The 21369-nt window shown below is 45.5% G+C and overlaps 1 protein-coding gene across 3 annotated transcripts in view; it reads right to left on the bottom strand.

The window, feature by feature from the left end:
* The window catches only part of Stk32b (serine/threonine kinase 32B), a 238377-nt gene that overhangs the window by 21506 nt on the left and 195502 nt on the right, over window positions 1-21369 (bottom strand). For all 3 annotated transcript variants that reach the window (XM_076938409.1, XM_034508828.2, XM_076938410.1), the window contains exon 6: window positions 12404-12493. In XM_076938409.1, coding sequence (XP_076794524.1) covers window positions 12404-12493 — 90 coding nt within the window. The remainder of the gene's footprint in view (window positions 1-12403; window positions 12494-21369) is intronic.

Consider the following 21369-nt stretch of genomic DNA (forward strand, 5'->3'; position numbering starts at 1 on the left):
TATTCATGGTGTATTTATTATCTTTGTGAACTTGACACAGCTTAGAATCATCTGGGAGGAGTTTCTCTGTGAAGGATTGTCTACTCTATGTTGCGATGGCTCATAGGCATGTCTGTGAGAGATTATTTTAACTAAATTAACCTATGTGGGAAGATCCTGCCAACTGTGGGTGGTACCATTCCCTAGGCAAAATGTTCTCGACTGTATGAATGGAGGAACTGATCTGAGCACAAGCAAGTGAGCATTCACACATTCTTTATTCTCTGCTCTTGCCTGTGGGTGTGATATGACCAGCTGTCTCAAGCTCCTGCCGCTGTGATTTCCCCACGGTGATATACTGTAACCCAGAACTGTAAGCTTAAATAAGCCTCTTCTCCCCAAATGAAACTAGAAGAACCAGATGGCTGGGACAGTTCAGCAGCTGCCTGCAGGACACACCGGACAATCTGTAAACTGAAAATATGAACGGCAGTCTGATTGTTACACAAACCTTCCTTTCCTCTGTCATGCTCAGCCATTACACCACCCACCCAGTACCACATAACAAAGATGTGGAGACCATTCTAAACTTTACTCTCCCTGCCATATGGGTTAACTGTCTCCAAATATTTTAGGCTTTGAGTTTTTAGCTTTGTATTTGTGTATAGCTTCCTATCTATCCCTAGATCAGCAGACTCTTAAATCAATGATCTCACTTGTTCTTTACTCGATCCCATCACAGAGACAGCCATTGATCTCGATAGAACCCATGGGAACTTACTTCCCTGTACCAAAATCCATTTACTTGTCTGGCTTCTTCCTGACCTAGGGGATATGGGAGAGAAAGGCTTGTATGTTTTTCTATGCAGCCCCAGGGCCTGGACACTATGGCTTTGTGACAGCTTCCCAGGTGTGCCCATGGGTACAGGGTGTGTCAAGTGTGCTTCAGAGCTTCTTACAAGTCCCTGTCATGCCCACAGCCCCGCTCACACTGGGGCCTCAGTGTAAAAGCTGCAGGTGAGGGGTGCTACCAGGTTCCTGTGAATGGGAGATGACAGATGTTTGCAGTTGCTGGGAAGCCGATTCTCCCCTCTCTGCACTCTCGTGGCTGATGACAGAACAGAAACGTTGATGTCATAATCCCTGCACAGCTGCTTTTGTGGTTCAGAATCACAATGCAGAGGCCAGATGGGAGTCGAGAACCTTACAAAGTCCTGGCATGCATTGCTTAGTGAATGACAGCATTGTGGCTCCAGCTACTGTGAAGGGTTCTATACAAATTGAATCCTTTTAGCGCTCAGTGGGGCAGGTGCAGAAGGCTCTGTGATGAGGAAGCTGAGGCAAGAGGGTTGTAGTGGGCTAATGGCAGGCCCCCAAGCCTCACTCCCAGTACTTGTGAATACCATCACAACCTGAAATAGGGCCTTTGCAGGTATAGTGGCGAGTCTCAAGATAAAAAGCATCATAGGTTTAGGTTTGGTCCTAAATCCCATGAATAATGTATTTATAAGAGAGATGAGGGGTGATCACACAGAATGACTGTGTGAAGATGGAGATAAAGCATGGAGTGAGGCAGCACATGTCCAGGGACAACTGAGGCTGCATGAGCTGGAGAAAGTAGAGGGACACCCCCCCTCAAACCCAGCTAAGCCCTCCGAGAAAGCATGGCTCTACCACACCATGCTAGCTCAATTCCAGCTTCTAGAACCTCAAGGAACACCTTCTCTGTGGGTTTAACTCTGGCTTATGAAAATTTGCTCTGGAGCCACAAGAAGCAACTACATGGTAAGAGACTTGTCAGGGTCAGAGCTGGGGATAAATGGGTCTCAGGTTTCTGGCACCAAACTCTTCCCCTGGTACTGGAGACTTCCAGGAAGGACTGGGTTGCCTGGGGATTGGGGTTCTGGTCCTTCCCCCTCCATCTTCCCATTTATAGTGGGTACTTTACACTATACATCCCTAGTGGGTATTATGTCCACTAGGTCTCCTCTGTCTCCATGGAGTTGGTCCAGCTCAAAGATGACTCCTGGGAGGAAAAGGTTCAGGTTTTTTTTTTTTTTTTTTTTTTTCATCTTTGCTCATGTGCTGTCTTTGGCTGGACATCATTATTGCTCCCTGACTCCTGTAGGAGCTTTGCATCCAGCCCCACCCCTAGAGCTTCCTGCTCTGGTCTGTCCTTGAGGCTGAATGGGTCTCCTCTCTGCCATGTGATACAGACCATGGTAATGTACTTGTACATCTTACTGCCATGCCAACTGCTGTATACATGGTTCTCCACAGGGTTGTCAGTTATGGGAAGGCTAACCAATGCCCAAAGCAAAAGGGGCCTTTCTTAGATTCATGAGGCCCAGCTGCATTCATTCCTGCTTGGCTTCCCAGGGCCTTTTGAGTACCAGTATCCTCAGACAATTTTAAAGGAGCCCAACTCAATTGAATGGATTGGCGATATCTTGACAGGATTCTGGTACCGTTTTGCTTTTATCTCTCAGTATGGCATGGCAGGGTATTGACTCAGGGAACCAGTCTAGATGGGGACTCCAATTGTGCAATCTGCTTGCAGTCTTGAGACTGTACAGAAATAAGTAGAGGCATGAATACCACCATAATATGCTGTTTTTTCCCCTCTATCCCTACATACGAGGATAATGTCTCATTTGTAAATCAGGTCCAGGAAGAGACTAACAACAATAGCAAGTGATAAAATAAATAAATCACCTAAGAATTGTGTGAATGTGTCTTCTCGTTCTCTCTGAAAACATCTTATTCTTTCTTCATCCTCTTGTGATGGTGTGAGATACTGATGGGAGACGGGTGAATTGTAGGCTCTCATGTCAAGGTCACATCAACACGAGCACTGCCATACTTTGATACTCTACTGATAACTTAGATGTCTGGGCAACTGATGGGAAGGTAGTACATACAGCATGGATACACTGCAGAAAGTTAATTTGCCTGTTCTGGGCTGGAGAGTATGAGATTCTACCACACAACTCAAAACACACAATTTAAAATGCAACACTATATACCTCTAGATCATCATACTATATACATCTTTATATTCCTAAGTATCTTCAGGTCAGTGCATTAAATTGGCTGAGTGATTTTGAACCCAAACCAAGATTTTGTTTTGGAATTATTTATTTATTTATTTATTTATTTATTTATTTATTTTTTTAGAGAGTGGTGTGTGTGTGTGTGTGTGTGTGTGTGTGTGTGTGTGTGTGTGTGATGGTGACACAGTATATATTTAGTGATCAGAAAACAACTTGTGGGAATCAGTTTTCTTCTTCTACCATGTGAGGCCAGGGACTTGAACTCTAGTACTCAGACTTGGTGGCAAGTGCCTTTACTTAGTCCCCAAACCAAGATTTTCTATGAAGACACATCAGTGAGAAAATTAGGGTTTCTGTACAACCTAAAACAGAAGCATGTGGCCTTGCCATTAACATGCACATAAATAAACATAGTTCACTGTTCCCATGCTGTATACGCTACCCTCCCGTTGGTTATCATTGGTCATCTTCACTCAGATGAACTATCACAATATGGCCTCGTGGGTATTTAAGGAATGCACAAGAAACTTTGGGCTCTTGTCACATTACCAGAAGTACTGTTTGCTTTTAGCTGTTCCCCACGAACTCATCACAATGCTGGGTGCATGCTGTCCACTCTGTGGACTCCTGTGAGTCTACTGTGGATACAAGGGATGGACCTGGGCACCATGGAGCCTCTGACTACACTCCCAGCATGTTCCTGTTACCTAGCAAGATCAGTCTCACCATCCACCAACTGCCTTGACTAACAGCCAAACGTGTCTTCCAAGGCAGGTTTTTAATTGAAGTGAGTTTCCATGGCAAAGGGCATCAGACCATCACACAACTGGCCTTCCAGAAGAACAAGGACACATGGAGTCTGGTGGAAAAAGTTGTCTTTCTTCCCCCCAGAAATATAAATATATGCTTGGTGGGATTTACCACCCAGGCTAAGCATGCAGAATTCATGTGCTCATTCCACTAAAAACATAGAAAAATACAATCACTTCCTACACTACCCTTTCTCACTTGCTGTTCAGCTCCATGGATGCTGTGGAAGGTGTTGATGTGCACCAGAGTGTGAAAAGCTATTTAACATAGAGCCTGCCAGCTGACAGGCTGCCCATGTCTGCCTCTCCAGGTAATTATGCCCTTCTGGACTGTGAACAGAGTCCCTGCATTTCAGCTGGGGGTGGGGTAGGGACGTTCAAGATCATTTCTCTTTTCCCCTAAATGTTCCACAGAGAAGCCAAGGCTGGGGAGTTCAGGGTCATCTAGTCTAACTGGGCCCAGAACACAGGCCTCCTTTCCACTCGTGCCATGGCCATGTGTCTCCAGCTTGGTATCTCAGACTCTGGAGACCTCACCTCTAGGCACCTCTGCCATGGGTCCCCAGTCCTTACATCCACCCACCCATCCAGATTCTTCCCTCTCTTGTTTCTAGATTACAGGTGATGCTGATGGTTTGCTCACCTGCAAGGTCAGAAACCAGGAGTCAGTATGGACTCCACCTCCTCTTTCAGCCTGTCACTGATCACTCGGTCTCATCACTCTTCCCTTCTACAACTTTCTTCTCTGGCCTCCACTCTGATTTCTGTGTTAATTTTTTATCATCTCTGTCCCCTTAACATTATCTTCACGTGCCCAGAGAAATCATTCTAAGTACATTCAGTAAACAGAGAGCTCAGGTATACAAAGAAAGTCACTGGTCATCACTGAGCTCAAGTCCCATGCTCACAGATACAGTGGCCTTGAGTGAGCTAGGCCTCAGTTTCCTCATCTGTCGGAAGGGGTAACAATCTCTTTTAATGTAACATTACTGAGAAAGAAAGTGTACTTAGGATGTTCACTGAGCATACAGTAAGTGCTCAATAAATGTTCATTGGTCAAGCATTTAACCTATAAGTAAGTCTCAAGCTCCATGGATTAATGACAGTCCCCACACCAAAATGAGATAGCACCAGCCAAGCTTCCTTTTGGGACTGGTGTAAAGCAGGTTCCCAACAGATGTGATCTGGCTTTTAATATGGAAGTCTGTCTTTGCATGGGCAGTGGGAGCCCAGCTCACTCAGGCATATAGTATACACGGTCTCCAGATGGTTCAAGTGCTTGGTCATAATTCTTTGCATTAGAATGAACCAATAACTGTAGAGGTAAGTGATGGGCCTGGGCACTCTGAATTCCACACGGGTCATTTAATTTTGCTTGGTTCCTAGCTAGCCAATGGACTCAGGTGTCACTCTCTTATATATTAATTTGCAGTAAAAGGAAACTACCACCACAGGCTACTGGTCTCTTTCAAGGGGTGTTGGCAGCATCCAAGGCAACAGGAAACAGCTTTTGTTAAAGTGTAAGACATTTCTCAGCCATAGACCATTAGGATTTCATGGTCCGTGTGAGAAGAGGAAGGGGAGGGGGGTCTAATTGGCTAAAGAAGAAATACCGAGGCTCTGATAAGAGGCAGAAACGAATGATAAACAGTCCTAGAAAAGCACTTCATGTTAAATAAGTCAGATTTTTCTAGTAGAGTGGATAGAAGGCAAACTCGAGTCTCCAGGAACATTTGGATATGCGTTTAACTGCTGAGCCATCTCCCCAGTCCCCTGGCTTGCAGCAAGCAGTTCTAATGAGAAGTGCTGAGACCGAGTCAACACATTTAACAGTTAACATGTGAGGCAGGGGGCAGACTTCTAAACAGCATCTCTCGCAGAGACAGTCATTAACATCTAGATGGAATATTCTGCATCCAAATGTCCACAACTAGATGAGTTTTAGCTTCAGATTGCTACAGTCTCTGGGACGTTTGCATATATGTGTGGGGCCTCTCCAGGGTAGGATACAGGTCTCAAAAACGAAATGAACCCAAATCTCCAGTAGCCTCATGCACATATCATGGACGTAATTTTACAAAGTTCTGGTACCAGTGCCATTTTGGGTCGAGACTTCTACATTAGGAATGATCATCCTGCAGACAGCTACTTAGCTGGCTCTAGGTTCTCTATTTGTCCAAGACAAATGATTATGTTTAGCAATACTACAGAGCCCCAAATTATACCACAAAGCAGGTACTGTGTGATCTATTCATGCCTCACCACGTCCATCGTCCTTGATTATTGGCCAGATTTGTTCCCTTGGATGCTTTCTGTCAGTCAGCCCCTTCTTGCCTAAGGGTCCTGGTTAATATAGTTCCATGTCTCTGCAATGCTCCGTGTGTCTTCTGCTGAACAATGTTAAGACATCTTTCAGGATCCAGTTGAAGTATGACATCTCACTGAAGTTACTCTGGGCTCCTCCAGTTCTGTTCCTCCACCCCACTAAATAACTCCTTTTCTCATCAGGTCTGAAATAGTTCTATTGTGTTGTAGCACCAGTGTTGGGGTGTCACATCTATCCTATGGTGATAAGTTTTCATAGTCAATCTGATAGAATCTGAAAATTACCTGGGAAGTGATTTCTAAACTAGAGTGCCCATGGGCATGTCTGTGGGGACTTGAATCTTGATTTTGTTAATTGAGGTGAGAAGATCTGCCCTCTGTGGGTGGCACCATTCCCTAGGTCAGGGATCCCAGGTTGGGCAAGTTTAGACAGGTGCTGAGCATTAACAAGCACACATGTGTTCATTCTCTCTGCTCTTAACTGTGGATGTAGCTAGTTGCTTCAAGTTTCTGCTTTAACTTGTTCATAATGCTGCACTATAACCTGAAAATATTAGACAAATAAACCCCCTCTCTTTAAAGTTGCTTTTGTTGGGATATTTATCACAGCAACAGAAACAAAAAAAGGACAGAGGCTAACTGGAAAAAGGTAAATACTGTACATGTATTAGCTACCTTTCTGATTATTGGGACAATATACCTGACAAAGTCAATTTAAGAAGGAAGGGTTTATTCTGGCTCACAGTTTGAGGGCCCAGTCCATCATTGCGAGGAGGGAATGGTGACACGAATGTGCAATGGTTAGACACATTGCATCTGCAGTCAGGAAGAAGAGATGGTGCTGTTGTTCAACTCACCTTCTCCTTTGGGATGACATCACCCATATTCGGAGTGGGTTTTGTCTTCTTTGTTAAACCCTTCTGGAAACATCCCCATAGGCACCAAGAGGTATATTTCAGTTAGATTAACAATTAAAAATAATAATTACATTATCCAGTGATAGCTTTTCTTGAACTAACAAACAATATAGAAGTAAAGTGTTTTGCAGTGGATACAGGGGTGTGACTACTGCTTGACCTGAGTTTGCCACCAGAGGAAGACAGGGCTGAAGGAAGAGGGTGACAGCCTCAGCTGAACCATGTGTGGGTATAAGCAAGTGGTGCATGGCTTTCCCAGATGATAAAAGTAGAGCTCATACCCACTTACCAGCTCCTCTCTATCGTTCCACAGCTTTTAAGAAGAGGACAAGGACAGAAAGAAGACTGTGGGAATTCCTCGGGGATACAGAGGTTAGGAGAGGAGCCATTGCTTCATATATACGTGCAGACAAAGCACTCATACACAGAAATAGAATAAATTCATAAAAAGGAGTTTTCCCAAAATGATGAGTCATCAAATCAGCTACTCAAGAATCCCAGAGAACATCCGAATAAATAGACACAATGAAAGCAAAACTCAAGCTTCCAGTATATCACAGGCATAACCAGCAGCTAATATTTGGGCAAAATTCCAGATGCAGCTCAAGAAAGACAGACATATTGCAGAGCAAAGCAACGAAGATGGGAGGCACATCATGGCCAAAGACAGAAAAGCTGCAGCAGGGCGGTACAGCTAATTCCCCAGGAGAAGAAAAGATGTTAACCTGGAACTCAGTATACAGGATATTCACTCAAGTTATCTTTTTAAAGTGTAATAATTTTGTAACAAACACTTTTAAAAATACATTTATCTAAACACTTTTTATTACCAGTAGACTTTCGTTAAGATTGATTTTAAGAAATCCTCCAAGGTATATGATATCAGATAGAAAACTGAAACTAAGTACACACAAAAAAACAGTGGTAATAGAAAAAAAAAGAAGGTATATAAAAATTAATTCTTCATTTTGATGACTATAAAATGCTATCGACCATTAGAAGCAGAAATAAGATTGATGAATAATATGTTTATAACAAGTAAAACAGAAGGTGGGTGGGAAGATTGGGGAGTATATTCTTGTGAGATTGTTTTTTAAAAAGGATTTCTTTTTATTTATGAGTAATGCATATTGTCTCTGTGTATATGCACCTGAGTGAAATGTCTTCAGAGGCCAGAAGAGAATGCCACATCTTTTCAAGCTGGAGTTACAGGTGGTTGTAGTCTGTGTAATGTGGGTGCTGGTAAGATTGCACTATACAATCTTAACCACTGAGCCATCTTTCCAGTTCCCGTTTATGAGATTTTTTAAAGCCAAATTTCAGAATAGTTTCTGTTGAGTGATATAAAACTAGGATACTCTGTATGCTTGCCTTTTCAGGTACAAACACTGAAGATGAGATAAGGGGAATGATAAATGATTATCGACTCAGAGGCAGCAGAAAAGGCATGGAGATCACATGGGATGGGAGGAAGAAAAAGCCAGACAGTGGCTTTAGACTGAATCCTATCCACATTCATGCTGCACAAGGTATTGGATCATTAGAGAATTAAGCTGGGCATTAGCAGTAGAATGATACAGAGAAAATTCCTAATTTCTTTTGGAAATGTTCATAATAGAATGTCAATGTAATGCTTCAAAAGTTATAGGGCTGCAGCTACAGCTGGACTTTGTTTCCTGTGTGTGACGTTCCTGAGAGGAAGAAGCCTCAACATCCACATCATGGCCCTGGACTAAGATCAACAGGTGACCTATGAAAGCAGAGAAAGAAATAAAGACAAGAGGAAAATGGATGCAGCAGAAAACAGAAACGTAACAGAAAGACAATTTAGATAAAAAAAAAAAAAAAAACTGGTACTTAAAAAAATCAACACGTTTATTAGCCTGGAATCAGAATGACTAGAAAATCAGAAAGTCTAAAATACTAACTTAAGAATGAAAGAAGAGCTGTCACCACAGAACCCACAATCCCCAAAGAGTGTGAGGGGATTTTACACATGCATGGATGCCCAAGAATCTAGTTAGACAAAACACATCAACTCTGACAACAATGAACTACTATGTTTTATATAGTATCTACTATTTTTAGACATTGAATTCATAGTTGTAAAGTTTTCTTCATACGCAATAATATCAGGTTCAATCCTATATCTTCACTGGACGATTTTATCAAATTCACAAATGAGTAGCAATGATGCCCCACTTACACTGCCAGCAATACTCTGCTACTCAAACCTCATGGAGCTGTCACAAAAACAATGTAAAGATAAGCAAATGTTTCTCATAAATGAGATGCAGATAGCGTTAACAAGATATTAGCACATGGAGTCCAGACTTGCCTAAGGAAGCTAACGTGTCATGACTAATGAGATTCCTTCTAGGAATGCTGGGCTGTTCTGCATTGCACAACTTCATCAATGTACTTCAGTAGATTGTATGAAAGAAACCATCAGATTATCTCAAAGGATCAAAAAAAAGTGTGAAGTACATGGAGCCCTGCAGTGTGTGAAGGATGCACAGAAAGGTTACTGGTGGCTGATGGGCCTTGGAGACCCGGGTTGACTGCTGGTTCTGCAGTCACTTCTCGAACACAGTGTAGCCACTGTCACTGTCTCCATGATTAGTCATTTTTCTTGAGAGAGTTGCCATGGTGACGTCCCACAATACCCACATTTGCTTATTGCAACTTTCTTGGGGACAGGAATTGACAGGAGTAAGGGGTGAGGAACAAGGACCAAGTGTGTGGTGGCCTCATGTCTCCCTATGTTCTCACCAGTGATAAAGATTCCTTTAGGGCCTGCCTCTGTCACTCCAAAAGCAGGCAAATATGAGTTCAGCTCTGCCCTCAAGCACTTAGCATAGGTAGGACAGGAAGCCACGCTGGTAACAGCACTGTTAACAGCAAGGGCAGTTTCTATGCATCAACACTGGGCACCTTCCAGGTACATGCTGTGAACTTTCCTCAATTCTGCCATGACGTCTGCACCCATACCCACTGTGCTGATTTGAATGGGAATGGCCACTTAGGCTCACATGATTGAATGCTTGGTCTCCAATTGGTAGAACTGTTTGGGAAGGTTTAAGATGTACAACCTTGTTGTGTGTGTGTGTGGGGGGGTGTCACTGGGTGGCTATTGAGGCTTCAAAAGCCCGTGCCATTCACAGTTCCTTCTCTGTCTGCCTTGTGCTTGTGGATCAAGATGTGAGCTCCAAACTACTGTCTGCTACCTGTTCCCATGCTCCCTGCCATGATGGTCATGGATTCCTCTGCAGTTGTGAGTCCCCAGTTAAATGCTGTATTTAATAAGTTTCATTGGCTATGATGTTTTGTCGCAGGAATAGAAACCTAACTAAGGCATCTATTGAGGTGCACTGTACCCACCGGCAACCATCCCATTTCCTGGAAGCTAAGACTGGCTGGAAGTCTCCTGAGGCTCACCTCAAAGGGCATGTGATGCACATTATTTGGATACTGGGAATCAAGCCCTCACTCACTTAGTCTGCCTTGTCTCTTTCTGACCTGTTCCTGTCCTTTCAGCTTTAAGAGAATGGGCTCACCCAGCTTGCAATGCTGCCTGGCTTCTTACTCTACAGGCATGACCACATGATGATCTTACCATGATTGATGTTTGTTCCAACCATATGACCTGTAGGAAGGTGAAGAAAACTTAGCTATGAAGTAAATATACCCACAGCTTCTGATGGCACAATTTGCCGTCAGCTCTGGTGTATGGAGACTGCAGAATCTAGGCCAAGCCTGGCAGCTTGCACCTGGAATCTCAGTAATTAGAAGGCAGAAGCTGAGGCATCACATGTTCAAAGCTATCCTGGGCTATAGAATAAAAACCTATGTGATTTTCTTCCCAGAATTCAATAATTAAGTCACTAGTAATTAATATTAAACTTAAGTAAGGATTGTCAATAAATACTGGCAAACATAGAAGGCTTCCTCAAAACTCCACTTTGCCTCCTGTCCCTGCCTCCCTTAATGAAGCAGCTGGGTCCTGGCTCTTTCCCTTCAGGGAGGGAGAACTGTGAGAAACCATCTGGTCACATCCCACTAGCCCCATTTTTGTACACTATGATTGTGGTCCTACTGTGTGTGCATCATCATTATGCTCCATCCTCAGAGTGTCCACTGGCATTTTCTCACTTTATATATAAGGAGTCTGAGGTCCAGAGAAGTCCATTAGTCTGCATAAGGTCACACAGCTACTTAGAGAGGAAGATGAGATTTGAAGCATTTTGGATCTGAAACTTAAACTCTCGTCTCTGTACCAAGCTGCTTTTGGACACCAAGACATTCTACTAAAAAGCTGATCTTTTTCTGACAAGAGTCAGTTTATTATCACAGCTGTACGTAAGATTCAGGGTTTTGGTGTCCTAATTAGAGGAGTCTTGGGCCTGAGTTAATGAGCAAATGTGCGGGAGAGAAGTCCTCAGGCTTTGGAGGGTGATCTCCAAATGGCTGTGTTTCCAGGGACAATGGGGCAGGCAAGGCCAGCCATGGATTTCAGGGTTCTTATTAAAGCTCACCCCCAGGGTTCCCAAAGCTCTGAATTCCCAATGCCAAGGGTCGGTTTGTTGATTTCACTCACTGGAGCTGAGTGTCGAGATGGATCAACAGGTAAAGCCTTGGGCTGCCAAACCTGAGGACTCAAGTTCAATCCCTGGGACTCACATGGTAGAAGAAAAGAACTTATTGGAAAAGTGTCTCTGACCTCCACATACAGGCTATAGTGCTCATGTACACACCACACACACACACACACACACATGCACGTACGCGCGCGCATACACACACACACATGCACGCACACACACACACACACACAATCAAAATACATATTATTTTAAAAGGTGTGACCAGTCACAAAATGATTTGAAAGAAAGTGACTTATACTGGAGGTGAGCAGAGAAGACTCAATAGGTGTCCTTCACAAAACAACCTGAAATAATAAGAAACAGCACTTCCACAAGAAGCCTCGAGAAAAAACAGCTGAAATCATGCAAGGACAGACAAACATGTGCTCAAGAATACATACCCAGAATGACCAACAAACACCAAAGCCAAGTGACATTCTGATGATGTTGCCCAAGTTTATTGAGAGAGGAGAGCAAAGTTTTGCTCCTACCTATTGGAGGAGAATTTTCTAGAAAACCAGAGAAGAAAGGATTGCTGAGCAGTGTGAAGAGGCAGTGTGGAATTGCCTCTTGCTACAGAGGGCAGGGATCCTGCTGGGGAAAGTGGAGCCCCGGGTGGGATGTGGGGAGTTAACAGGGGCACACAGGGAGGATAGAGGGAAACCCAGGATGCTCACCCATGTAGGGCTTGGTGCCAGCCATGGAAGAAGCCTTCTCAGTTCCTTTCAGGACCGTGGCGATGTTGAAGTCTGTGATGTGCACGTGCCCTGCAGAGAGAAAATGCAGTTAGGCAGCACCGTGGATGCCTGTGTCCTCTCCCTGTGTGACTAGAGGCTGTGACCTGCAGTCTGCATGGTAGGCACAGGTAGCAGACACCAGGCCTTACGTCTAAGTAGTCTTTGTTTCTTACGGCATCTACTCTGCATTCTGGTTTTATATGTGAGCTCATTGTTGGGCACATGTTATTTGTGTGATTATGTTTGTGTTGCGGGGCTGGATGACACATGGATGGATGTAAAGTTAACACACACTGATCTGAAGATGGAAGGTCAGTCTGGGTGTCACTCAGGAAAGCTTCGAGGAGCTGTGATGGGGAGGGTGTGGTAGAAACTCAGGCTATGGTTTATGTGGTCGTTGGGCTCTTAGCATTGAACTTGATGGGCTAGAGGGAGAGGACGTAGCTTTTCATCCAACCTAACATTATGGCAGCAGATGGGACCTGCAAAGGATGGGGACCCTATGATGTAGAAGCTAAAAAAAAATGAGAGAAGAAAGAGAGAGAGAACGGGAGGGAACGGGGATGTGAAATTTGGGTAAAAAAAAAAAAAAAAAAAAAAAAAAAGAAGGATAGAGGGAATAAGGAGAATCCTGAGGGGTCAGCATTTGTCTGGGGTATTTGGCATGTGAAGAATCTAGCTCCGAAGGACTTGAGGGAAAAAATTTGCACATTGTTACATTTCTCTCAGTCTCCACCCCACGTAGATATGGCTCTTTTGCTGCATTGGAATGAGGCACTTAGACATAGATGAGAGAGCACAAGGAGAGCCTGCTTTGTGGGTACATGAAGGTCACCTGCTGGAGCAGGTGCAGTGAGGCCCTGGGGACTGTGTGCATAAGAGGCATGCCCAAAGCAGTCAGCCATGGTGGACAGAAAAGGCAACAGTGGCCTCAGGCACCAGCCCAGTACCCACAGCACACGGCTGCCAGCAGATGTGCAGCAGAACTGTGGGCTCTATGAGGAGCACTCCAGCTGCCCGCACCCCCCGGGAGTGGGGAATAGTGCTTATATTGGTTTCTCAAGGATGAGACTGACTTCGACAGGCAGGTCCTAGCTGGATAACGGGTGTTTATCCTCCAGCCAAAATCAGGCAACAGGGCCTCCCTTGTTTTCTCATCTCTAACAACAACAGGCAGCTAGGTTCACCTTCCTGGGTGCTATGGCTATGTGCGGAAGGCATCAGCCTTTGTTGTGCCTTAACATGAGTAGTTTTATGCATGGATGCCCGCAACCACAGAGAAGGTTCTGGAGCCTGTAAGTGCAGCTTTTATTCAGCTTTCTTCCCTTTCTCCTGCTCTTTAAAAACTTTAGTATTTATATTCTTAAAGTAAGGCTGGCTTACTCAAACCAATTAACATGGAATTGTTATAAATTCCATTTGTGTGAACCTATGTATCTCTCTCTCTCTCTCTCTCTCTCTCTCTCTCTCTCTCTCTCTCTCTCTCTCTCTCTCTCTTCCTGTGTGTGTGTGGTGTATATATTTGTGCACATGTTTGTGTGGGGTTGCACACACATGCATGTGTGTATATTTATAGGCCAGAGGTCAACATTGGGGTATCTTCCTCTATTTCACCTTACTTTTAGAGAGTCTCTTATTGAACCTGGCTAGACTGGCTGGCCAGCAAACTCCCAGCATCCTCCTGTTTCTGCCTCCCTAGCTCTGGGATTACAGATGTGCACTGAGACAACCAATGTTTCACATGGTTCTGGGGTCCAAATTCACTCTCCTGACTGAGCCATCTTTGCAGCCCCTGCTTTCTCTTTACATGCCGTTCAGTTCTCCATGTTCCTCAAGTCACACTGGATTGGCTGGCTTTCCCACCATCTCTCCCTTTGCTTATGTAAACAGATATTCGCATAGCTTGAGACTTGAGCTTGTTCTTGTAACAATGAGGCCATGTCCATGGGTGATCCTGAAAGTGACTTTTAGGTTTATCCATGTTTCACAGGCTTGCTTGCAAGTTAGAACACACAGATCTACTTAGGAGGTCACAATCCCGTATCCATTAATCAGGCCTCTGTTGCTATAACCACACACCCGAGGCTGGGTAACTCTTAAACCTATAGCTTTGAAGGTTGAAAACCCAAGGCTGGGGAGAATTTTCTCTGTGTCCTCTAGGAGAAAGGCAAGTGGCTGTGGCTGGAGTCAATCATTCAACACCCCACCCACCCACTCACCACCCACTCCCATCTGTGGAAATTGAGCCTACGATCCATTAGGGGGTTAACAGAAATTTGGAAAATAATTTGATAGAAAGTCTAGGAATGAAGTACTACCATTTTCAGGAGTTACCATTGTTGACATTCTCTGTCTTTTTTCTGTGTCCCATAGGGTGCCAATTCTGTAAGACTGCATGCAGAGGCAAGTGGCCAGTGCCAGCAGGAAGATAAAGCTGAAGAGAGAACTTCAGGAAAGGCAGACAGATACCAGATCTAACTCCTTTATACCACTGTATTTCAGCCATGTGAATTAAACAAGATAACCCCAAACCAAACCAAATCACCCTTCACTGCTGTGGGACTGTGGGAGTTGGGCGCTGTGTCACACAGGTCAGGGCTGCTGTCCCAGTTGATACAGAGGCTGACTGGTTTGGGCAGGTCATCTGCTCTATATGAAGTTCAGGTTTCTTATCCACTGGGGTGGAATAGCATTAAGCTCTGCATAGGGTGTTGTCTCAGTTGCTTCTCTGCTCTTGTGATCAAAACACCCTGACCAAGCAACTTAAGGAAGAGTTTGTTTGGCATACAGTTCCACAGGGCTGGTGTCCATAATGCTGACTGAGGAAGGCGTGGCAGCAAGAGCAGGAAGCTGGCTGATCACACATCCCCAGCTCACACAGGAAGCAGAAAGAGAGCGAGAACAGAACGGGCTCAAATTTCCTACCTCTTAGTGATGTACTTCCACCAGCAAGCCCATGTTTCCTAATGCATTTGTAACTTCCCCAAACAGCACTCATCAACCAGGGCCAAACTATGAGCAGGTCTACGAGCTTACAGAGATATTTCTCATTTAATTACAGTGGGATGGCTAAGACTGATCGTCAACTTGACAAGATCTAGAATCATCCAGGACACAAGCTTCTGGGCACATCTGTGAGGGCTTATCTAGATTAGGTATGTTGAAGTGGGTGGACCATTTCATGGACTGAGGTCCTGGTAGAAAAAGAAAGGACATATTGAGTGAGCATCAGCCTTCATCTCTCCCTGTTTCCTCACCATGGATGCACTGAGACCAGACGCCTCAAAGCTCCTGCCACCATGTTCTCCTGCTATGATGAACACAGCACTCACTGTGCACCAGCATGACTCCTTTTCTTGAGTTGCCTTTGCCAGGTATTTTGTTACAGCATCAAGAGGAGGAAGTAATAGGAGTAGTTATTAAACTAAACTGAGGTTGGGGCATAGCCTGAAGCAGAGGGGCAGCCTGCTAGACCTTTGCAATAAGTAAGGGTGCTGCTGGCAGAAGGGACCACCAGGGACCAGCAAGGAGGTGTTAAAATTGTCAGGATCAAAATGGGGTTGCTTCTGCTAAGTCCAGGTAGTGTTGAACACATTCTCATGCTTACTGGCCTGATACACATCTTTGTAATGATTCTGTCAAAGCAAGATTGTCACTATGGCCCCTCCTATGGGATTAACCATTAGCTCAGACACAGCTTTCCTCAGGCACAACTTTGTACCAGAAAAGCTTAGGTCACCTGCAAGCCAAAGCCAGGGAGGAGCCTCTGAAGCCACTGAACTTGTTCTAGAACACCTTGCATGTGCCTCTCCTCAGAGTGTGGATGTGTTCCCTTTGCCTTCATCTCCCTGGATGTTTCTATAATCCACCATAGCATATGTATTATGATCTAGATCACATATGTATTATGTTCTAGATCACTGGCTTGTTTCCTTTAAAGTTCTTGTTTGTGTTCATGACAGGGAGAAGGCAGGACATGGGTAAGCAGGAAACACTGGGTCTTGTTCACTCTGAGAAGGTTTGGACCTGATCAGCCTGGGTTTTGACTGTCACTTCGGGTCCCTGATGTGAGTGGATTATGTCAGCCAGGACAAAAGCAGGGAAAGTGGGAACTAGTTAAGAAAATGCGATTGCACTTCAGTGTATGCTGCACGGGTCTGCACAGAGCAGCCTGTGCAGACCTCAGAGCATGTGCCTAACCTCAAGCCTCCTGGGAGGGGGGTATTAGTAAGTCTTACATTTTATTTTTAAAGTACTTATTGTCACTGTGGGGAGTGGGGCACACATGCGACAGGGCACACATAGAGGTCAGAAAACAACTGTGTGGAGTTGGTCTCTGCTTCTGCCCTTACATGGCTTCCTGGGATCAAACCCAGGTCATCATGTGTGCAGGTGCATGCAAGCGCCTTTACTGAGGAGAGAGACATCTTGCTTCCCCTCCCTCTATTTTCTCTTTCAAAAGAATGACACTCGGGGCGCCACAGCATAGCAGCCGCATGTGCACCTGCAGTGGAGCCCTGTGCTGCTACACTGTCCCACCACCACCACCTCAGAGTCCAGGCAGCTGCATCTGAGTTCTTTATGGCCCCTGCTTCAAGGACCCCGGTCAGCTGGCAATCAGACGCTTCGTAGTGTGCGCACAATGGGTAACACACGGCAGATTTCCACTTCTGCTGTCCCAGTGTGCTAAATAATGACTTGTGACTTCCTGTTGAGTACCCTCTGATGGCTGAGTTTAGATGTGAGAATTACTGTTGATCAAGTTTTCCTAGGAAGCACCAGATGGCACAGTGCACAGTGGAACTGGGCATCAGACTACCTGTTTCCATAACCGAAAACACCCAGAACTCCCAGGGCATTGTGGGAGATCTAGTATGGCTCTAATGGGGGTATTATCACCAGTGGTCAATCCTCCCAGCCTTATTTGCACATCCTTTGTTCTGACATACTTCTCTCCTTTATTTGAAAGTGGGAGAACCTTCTCATTCTCCAGCATTTGACACCACATTGAAGGAGCTGCTCCCTCATCTGCCTGGAGGACTTCCTGCTGCTCCTTCCTCTGCCTGGAGGACTTCCTGCTACTCCCTCTTCTGCCTGGAGGACTTCCTGCTGCTCCTTCCTCTGCCTGGAGGACTTCCTGCTGCTCCCTCCTCTGCCTGGAGGACTTCCTGCTGCTCCCTCCTCCGCCTGGAGGACTTCCTGCTGCTCCTTCCTCTGCCTGGAGGACTTCCTGCTGCTCCCTCCTCTGCCTGGAGGACTTCCTGCTGCTCCTTCCTCTGCCTGGAGGACTTCCTGCTGCTCCCTCCTCTGCCTGGAGGACTTCCTGCTGCTCCCTCCTCCGCCTGGAGGACTTCCTGCTGCTCCCTCCTCCGCCTGGAGGACTTCCTGCTGCTCCTTCCTCTGCCTGGAGGACTTCCTGCTGCTCCCTCCTCCGCCTGGAGGACTTCCTGCTGCTCCTTCCTCTGCCTGGAGGACTTCCTGCTGCTCCTTCCTCTGCCTGGAGGACTTCCTGCTGCTCCCTCCTCTGCCTGGAGGACTTCCTTCTGCTCCCTCCTCTGCCTGGAGGACGTTCTTTCCTTCTTCAAAACCTGGCCCATGAGTTCATTATTGATAGACATGAATTCACCAGAAAATTCACTCATGTAGGGGATGCTTTCTCCATGACTGTGTCTATTTGGCCTACTGTAACACAATGCCAGCAACTGTATGTCTTATGTGTGTCTACTCCTCATATTTCTGGAAGTCTGAGGTCAGGTACCAGCATAGCTTGGTTTGGGGTAAGGGCTCCTGATACAGCTTAAATGTGTGTGTCTTAGTTATTCTTTCTTGTTGCCATGACCAAATGTCTGACAAGAAGCAACATTGGAGGGGGGAGGGGGGAAGGTTTTACTTTGGTTCATAGTTTAAGATGAATTTGGGGTGGACAAAAGACACCCGAGTGCCACACCTGGTGACAGTACAATAAAGAAATATGTGATGGAGAAGTGGGAAGGAGAAAAATGGAGCACTGTTTATAGTATGGGGAAGTGAAGAACTGGAGACAGTGATGGGAAGGAGGAAGAGAGAGAAAGGGAGAGAGAGAGAGAGAGAGAGAGAGAGAGAGAGAGAGAGAGAGAGAGCGAGCACTGTGGACATGCTGTCACTGCCCAAAAGGGTCAGTGGGAATGTGTACAATAGCCTGGAGCTTATACAGATTCAGACTCTGCCATGTGAAGCTTGGGAGGCACCCGTGTCAGTGGTGGCACTGGGGCAGGAGAGCTGACCTCATTCCCCCCTGGCCACTGCATGGCTATCTTCAGTCCACAGCTTCTAGCTCAGATGCAGGTGGAGAAGGTCTCATCTGCTCTTACAGGACAGCCACTAGGAATTTGACTGTGTTCCAGTGAGCATATGGATAACACAAGATAGACTTGTCTTCCCCTTTTTATTTCTTTTTTTCTTTATTGGGGGTTCATGGGAGAGGGGGTAGACATGGAAAGACTGGGAGCTGAGTGCAATTAAGGTGCATGATGTGAGATTCCCAAATAATTAATAAAAAAGATGTTCCATCATGGTGGTGGTGGGGGGGGGCATGCTGGAAGAAGTCAGAGGCTAGGGCTGATCAGGGTGCACTCACAGTCAGAAGCAGAGATGGAACAGGAAGTGGAGACAGGCCATACCCACCCCCAGGGACATACTTTCTGTCATAATTCTCCACCTGGGAACTAAGAGTTCAAACACGCAAGCCTACGGAGGACATAGCATGTTCAAGCCACAGCATCTTCCAAAATGATGTGTTGAAATGTAATCATTAGTCAGTATTTAAGACAGGGCTGTAAGGGTGATGAGGACAAAGGCAACTCCTGTGCGTGGGCTGAGAGCCATTATAAAAGGGTTAGTACGCGAGTTGCCTCCTTTCCCCTCCTCCTTCTGCTATTGGACAGTGCAGCAACAAGCTCTGCCTTGAGAGTAGCCTTTTCCAGACACCATCTCTGCTAGTCTTTGACTGAGCATCCTGTTTCCAGAGCTGTGGTAACTTTTTATTATTTGTAGTCTATTCAGTTTGAGGGATTATGTTATAGCAGCAGGACCAGGCTAAAACAACCTTCTTTTTGATTTACAGATATCCCTTACTTGCTTTGGTAGACAGAGAACTCTGGTTTCTTGATTCCCTCATACAGATACTAGTGCCATCATAGGGTGTGTCTTAGTCAGTGTTCTGCTGCTGTGAAGAGACACCATGACCATAGTAACTCTCATAAAAGAAAGCATTTGATTGGTGACTTGCTTCCCCTTTAGAGACTTAGTTCATTATCATCATGGCTAGGAGCTTGGTGGCAGGCAGGCAGGCAGGCAGGCAGGCAGGCAGGCAGGCAGGCATAGTCCTGGGGAAGTAATTGAGAGCTACAACCTGATCCACAGGGGAAAAAAAGGAGACTGGGCTTGGCATGGGTTGCTTGAAACCTCAAAGCCCATCCCTAGTGACACAATTCCTCCAACAAGGCCACACCTCCTAAGCCTTCTCAAATAGGGCCACTCCCTGATGACTAGGTAGTCAAATGTATGAGCCTATAGTGGCCATTGTCATTCAAACCTCCATAGGTGTTACTTCCATGATGTCATCAAAACCTGATCACCTTTGAAAGCCCCTACCTTCTAATGCCATGTCATCTATGATTAGAGCCTGACCACATGAACTAAGGGTAGAACAGTCCATTTACTCAGTACAGCCTGGGCTAGGCCTCTTTTATGGATACCTGTGCTCCTCTCCATTGTCATCCAAATTTCCTGCCCACCATTCAGCATGTCATCTTGTTTCTCACCTTGCATCCAGAAATCCTGCCCTGTTCACTTCCATTCCTGGTGCACTAGCACTGGCCTGGACTAAAAGGATTTGCTGACTAAAAGATACAGCAAGCACATCCTGTTGACTGTCTTTGTCATACTTATAGACAGCACAGAGCTCCCAGAGGTTGACAGTGTTCCTCTCACCCATGGGTTTGTAACAGGGATCCTTCTAGGCCTGCCTCTGGAACCCATGTAGGTGAGTGCTGTGCTTCCAGGGAACCCCCAGAAGAGGCTCAAAGACAGAGAGACTGGAGGAGCAGGCTAGGTGTTAGCATGAAAGGCACCCATTGCCACCTCCTTTCACTGTTGTGCTTGTCATCAAATTGGAATTTGGGGCATGCCACTTTTGAGTATCTTCCTCACCTCCACTGGCTCTCAGGAGCCACCTACCTTATGCCCAAGCCAGAGCTCAATGGTGCTGTTTAGATGAAGCAACTGGAAGCCCAGAGAGATAAGAACCAGAGGCAGCTGCTTTGCCCATGGCTCTGGCTGCCCCTCTTCCACCATGGTCACTGCTAAAAATAGCTTTGCTTTTGGGCCCTGTGTGGGCTGCAGAGCGGGAGGATGGCAGCTGATCTTCCACACGGATCTGATATCTTAGACACTGCACACAGCTTGTGTGCTCTGGCCACTTATCTTTATGACGATCACAGCGACTTACCACAGCAAAGAAAGAAAACCAATCAAAGTCCACACACAAGCTTATCAAAGCTTTTTTTTTTTTTTTTTTTTTTTTTTTTTTTTTTTTTTGGTCCTGGTGATAGAAGATTGTTCTTAGAGTAAGCCTTTGCCTGATAGAAAGAGGCAGGGCTCTTGGAGTGCCTTCTATTCTGTATGATCTGGCTTCTTCCCATCTCACAGTTATGAAGAAGTGATGTAGGGGACAGGCATAAAACTCAAGCTAGTTAAAGAAATGATGTCCACTGAGATAGTGTCAATGTGACCTGGGTATGCCTGGGCTCAGTTCTCCTTGGTCTTGCCTCGGCAATGGCCATGAGAAAACTATGAGAAATGAGCCTACCAGAGTTAGAATGCCTGTTTTTCTTTAGCTCTGTTCTTTACCCCTCCATGGTTGCTCT

The sequence above is a fragment of the Arvicanthis niloticus genome, chromosome 7 (genome assembly GCF_011762505.2).
Source record: "Arvicanthis niloticus isolate mArvNil1 chromosome 7, mArvNil1.pat.X, whole genome shotgun sequence".
NCBI lineage: Eukaryota > Metazoa > Chordata > Mammalia > Rodentia > Muridae > Arvicanthis > Arvicanthis niloticus.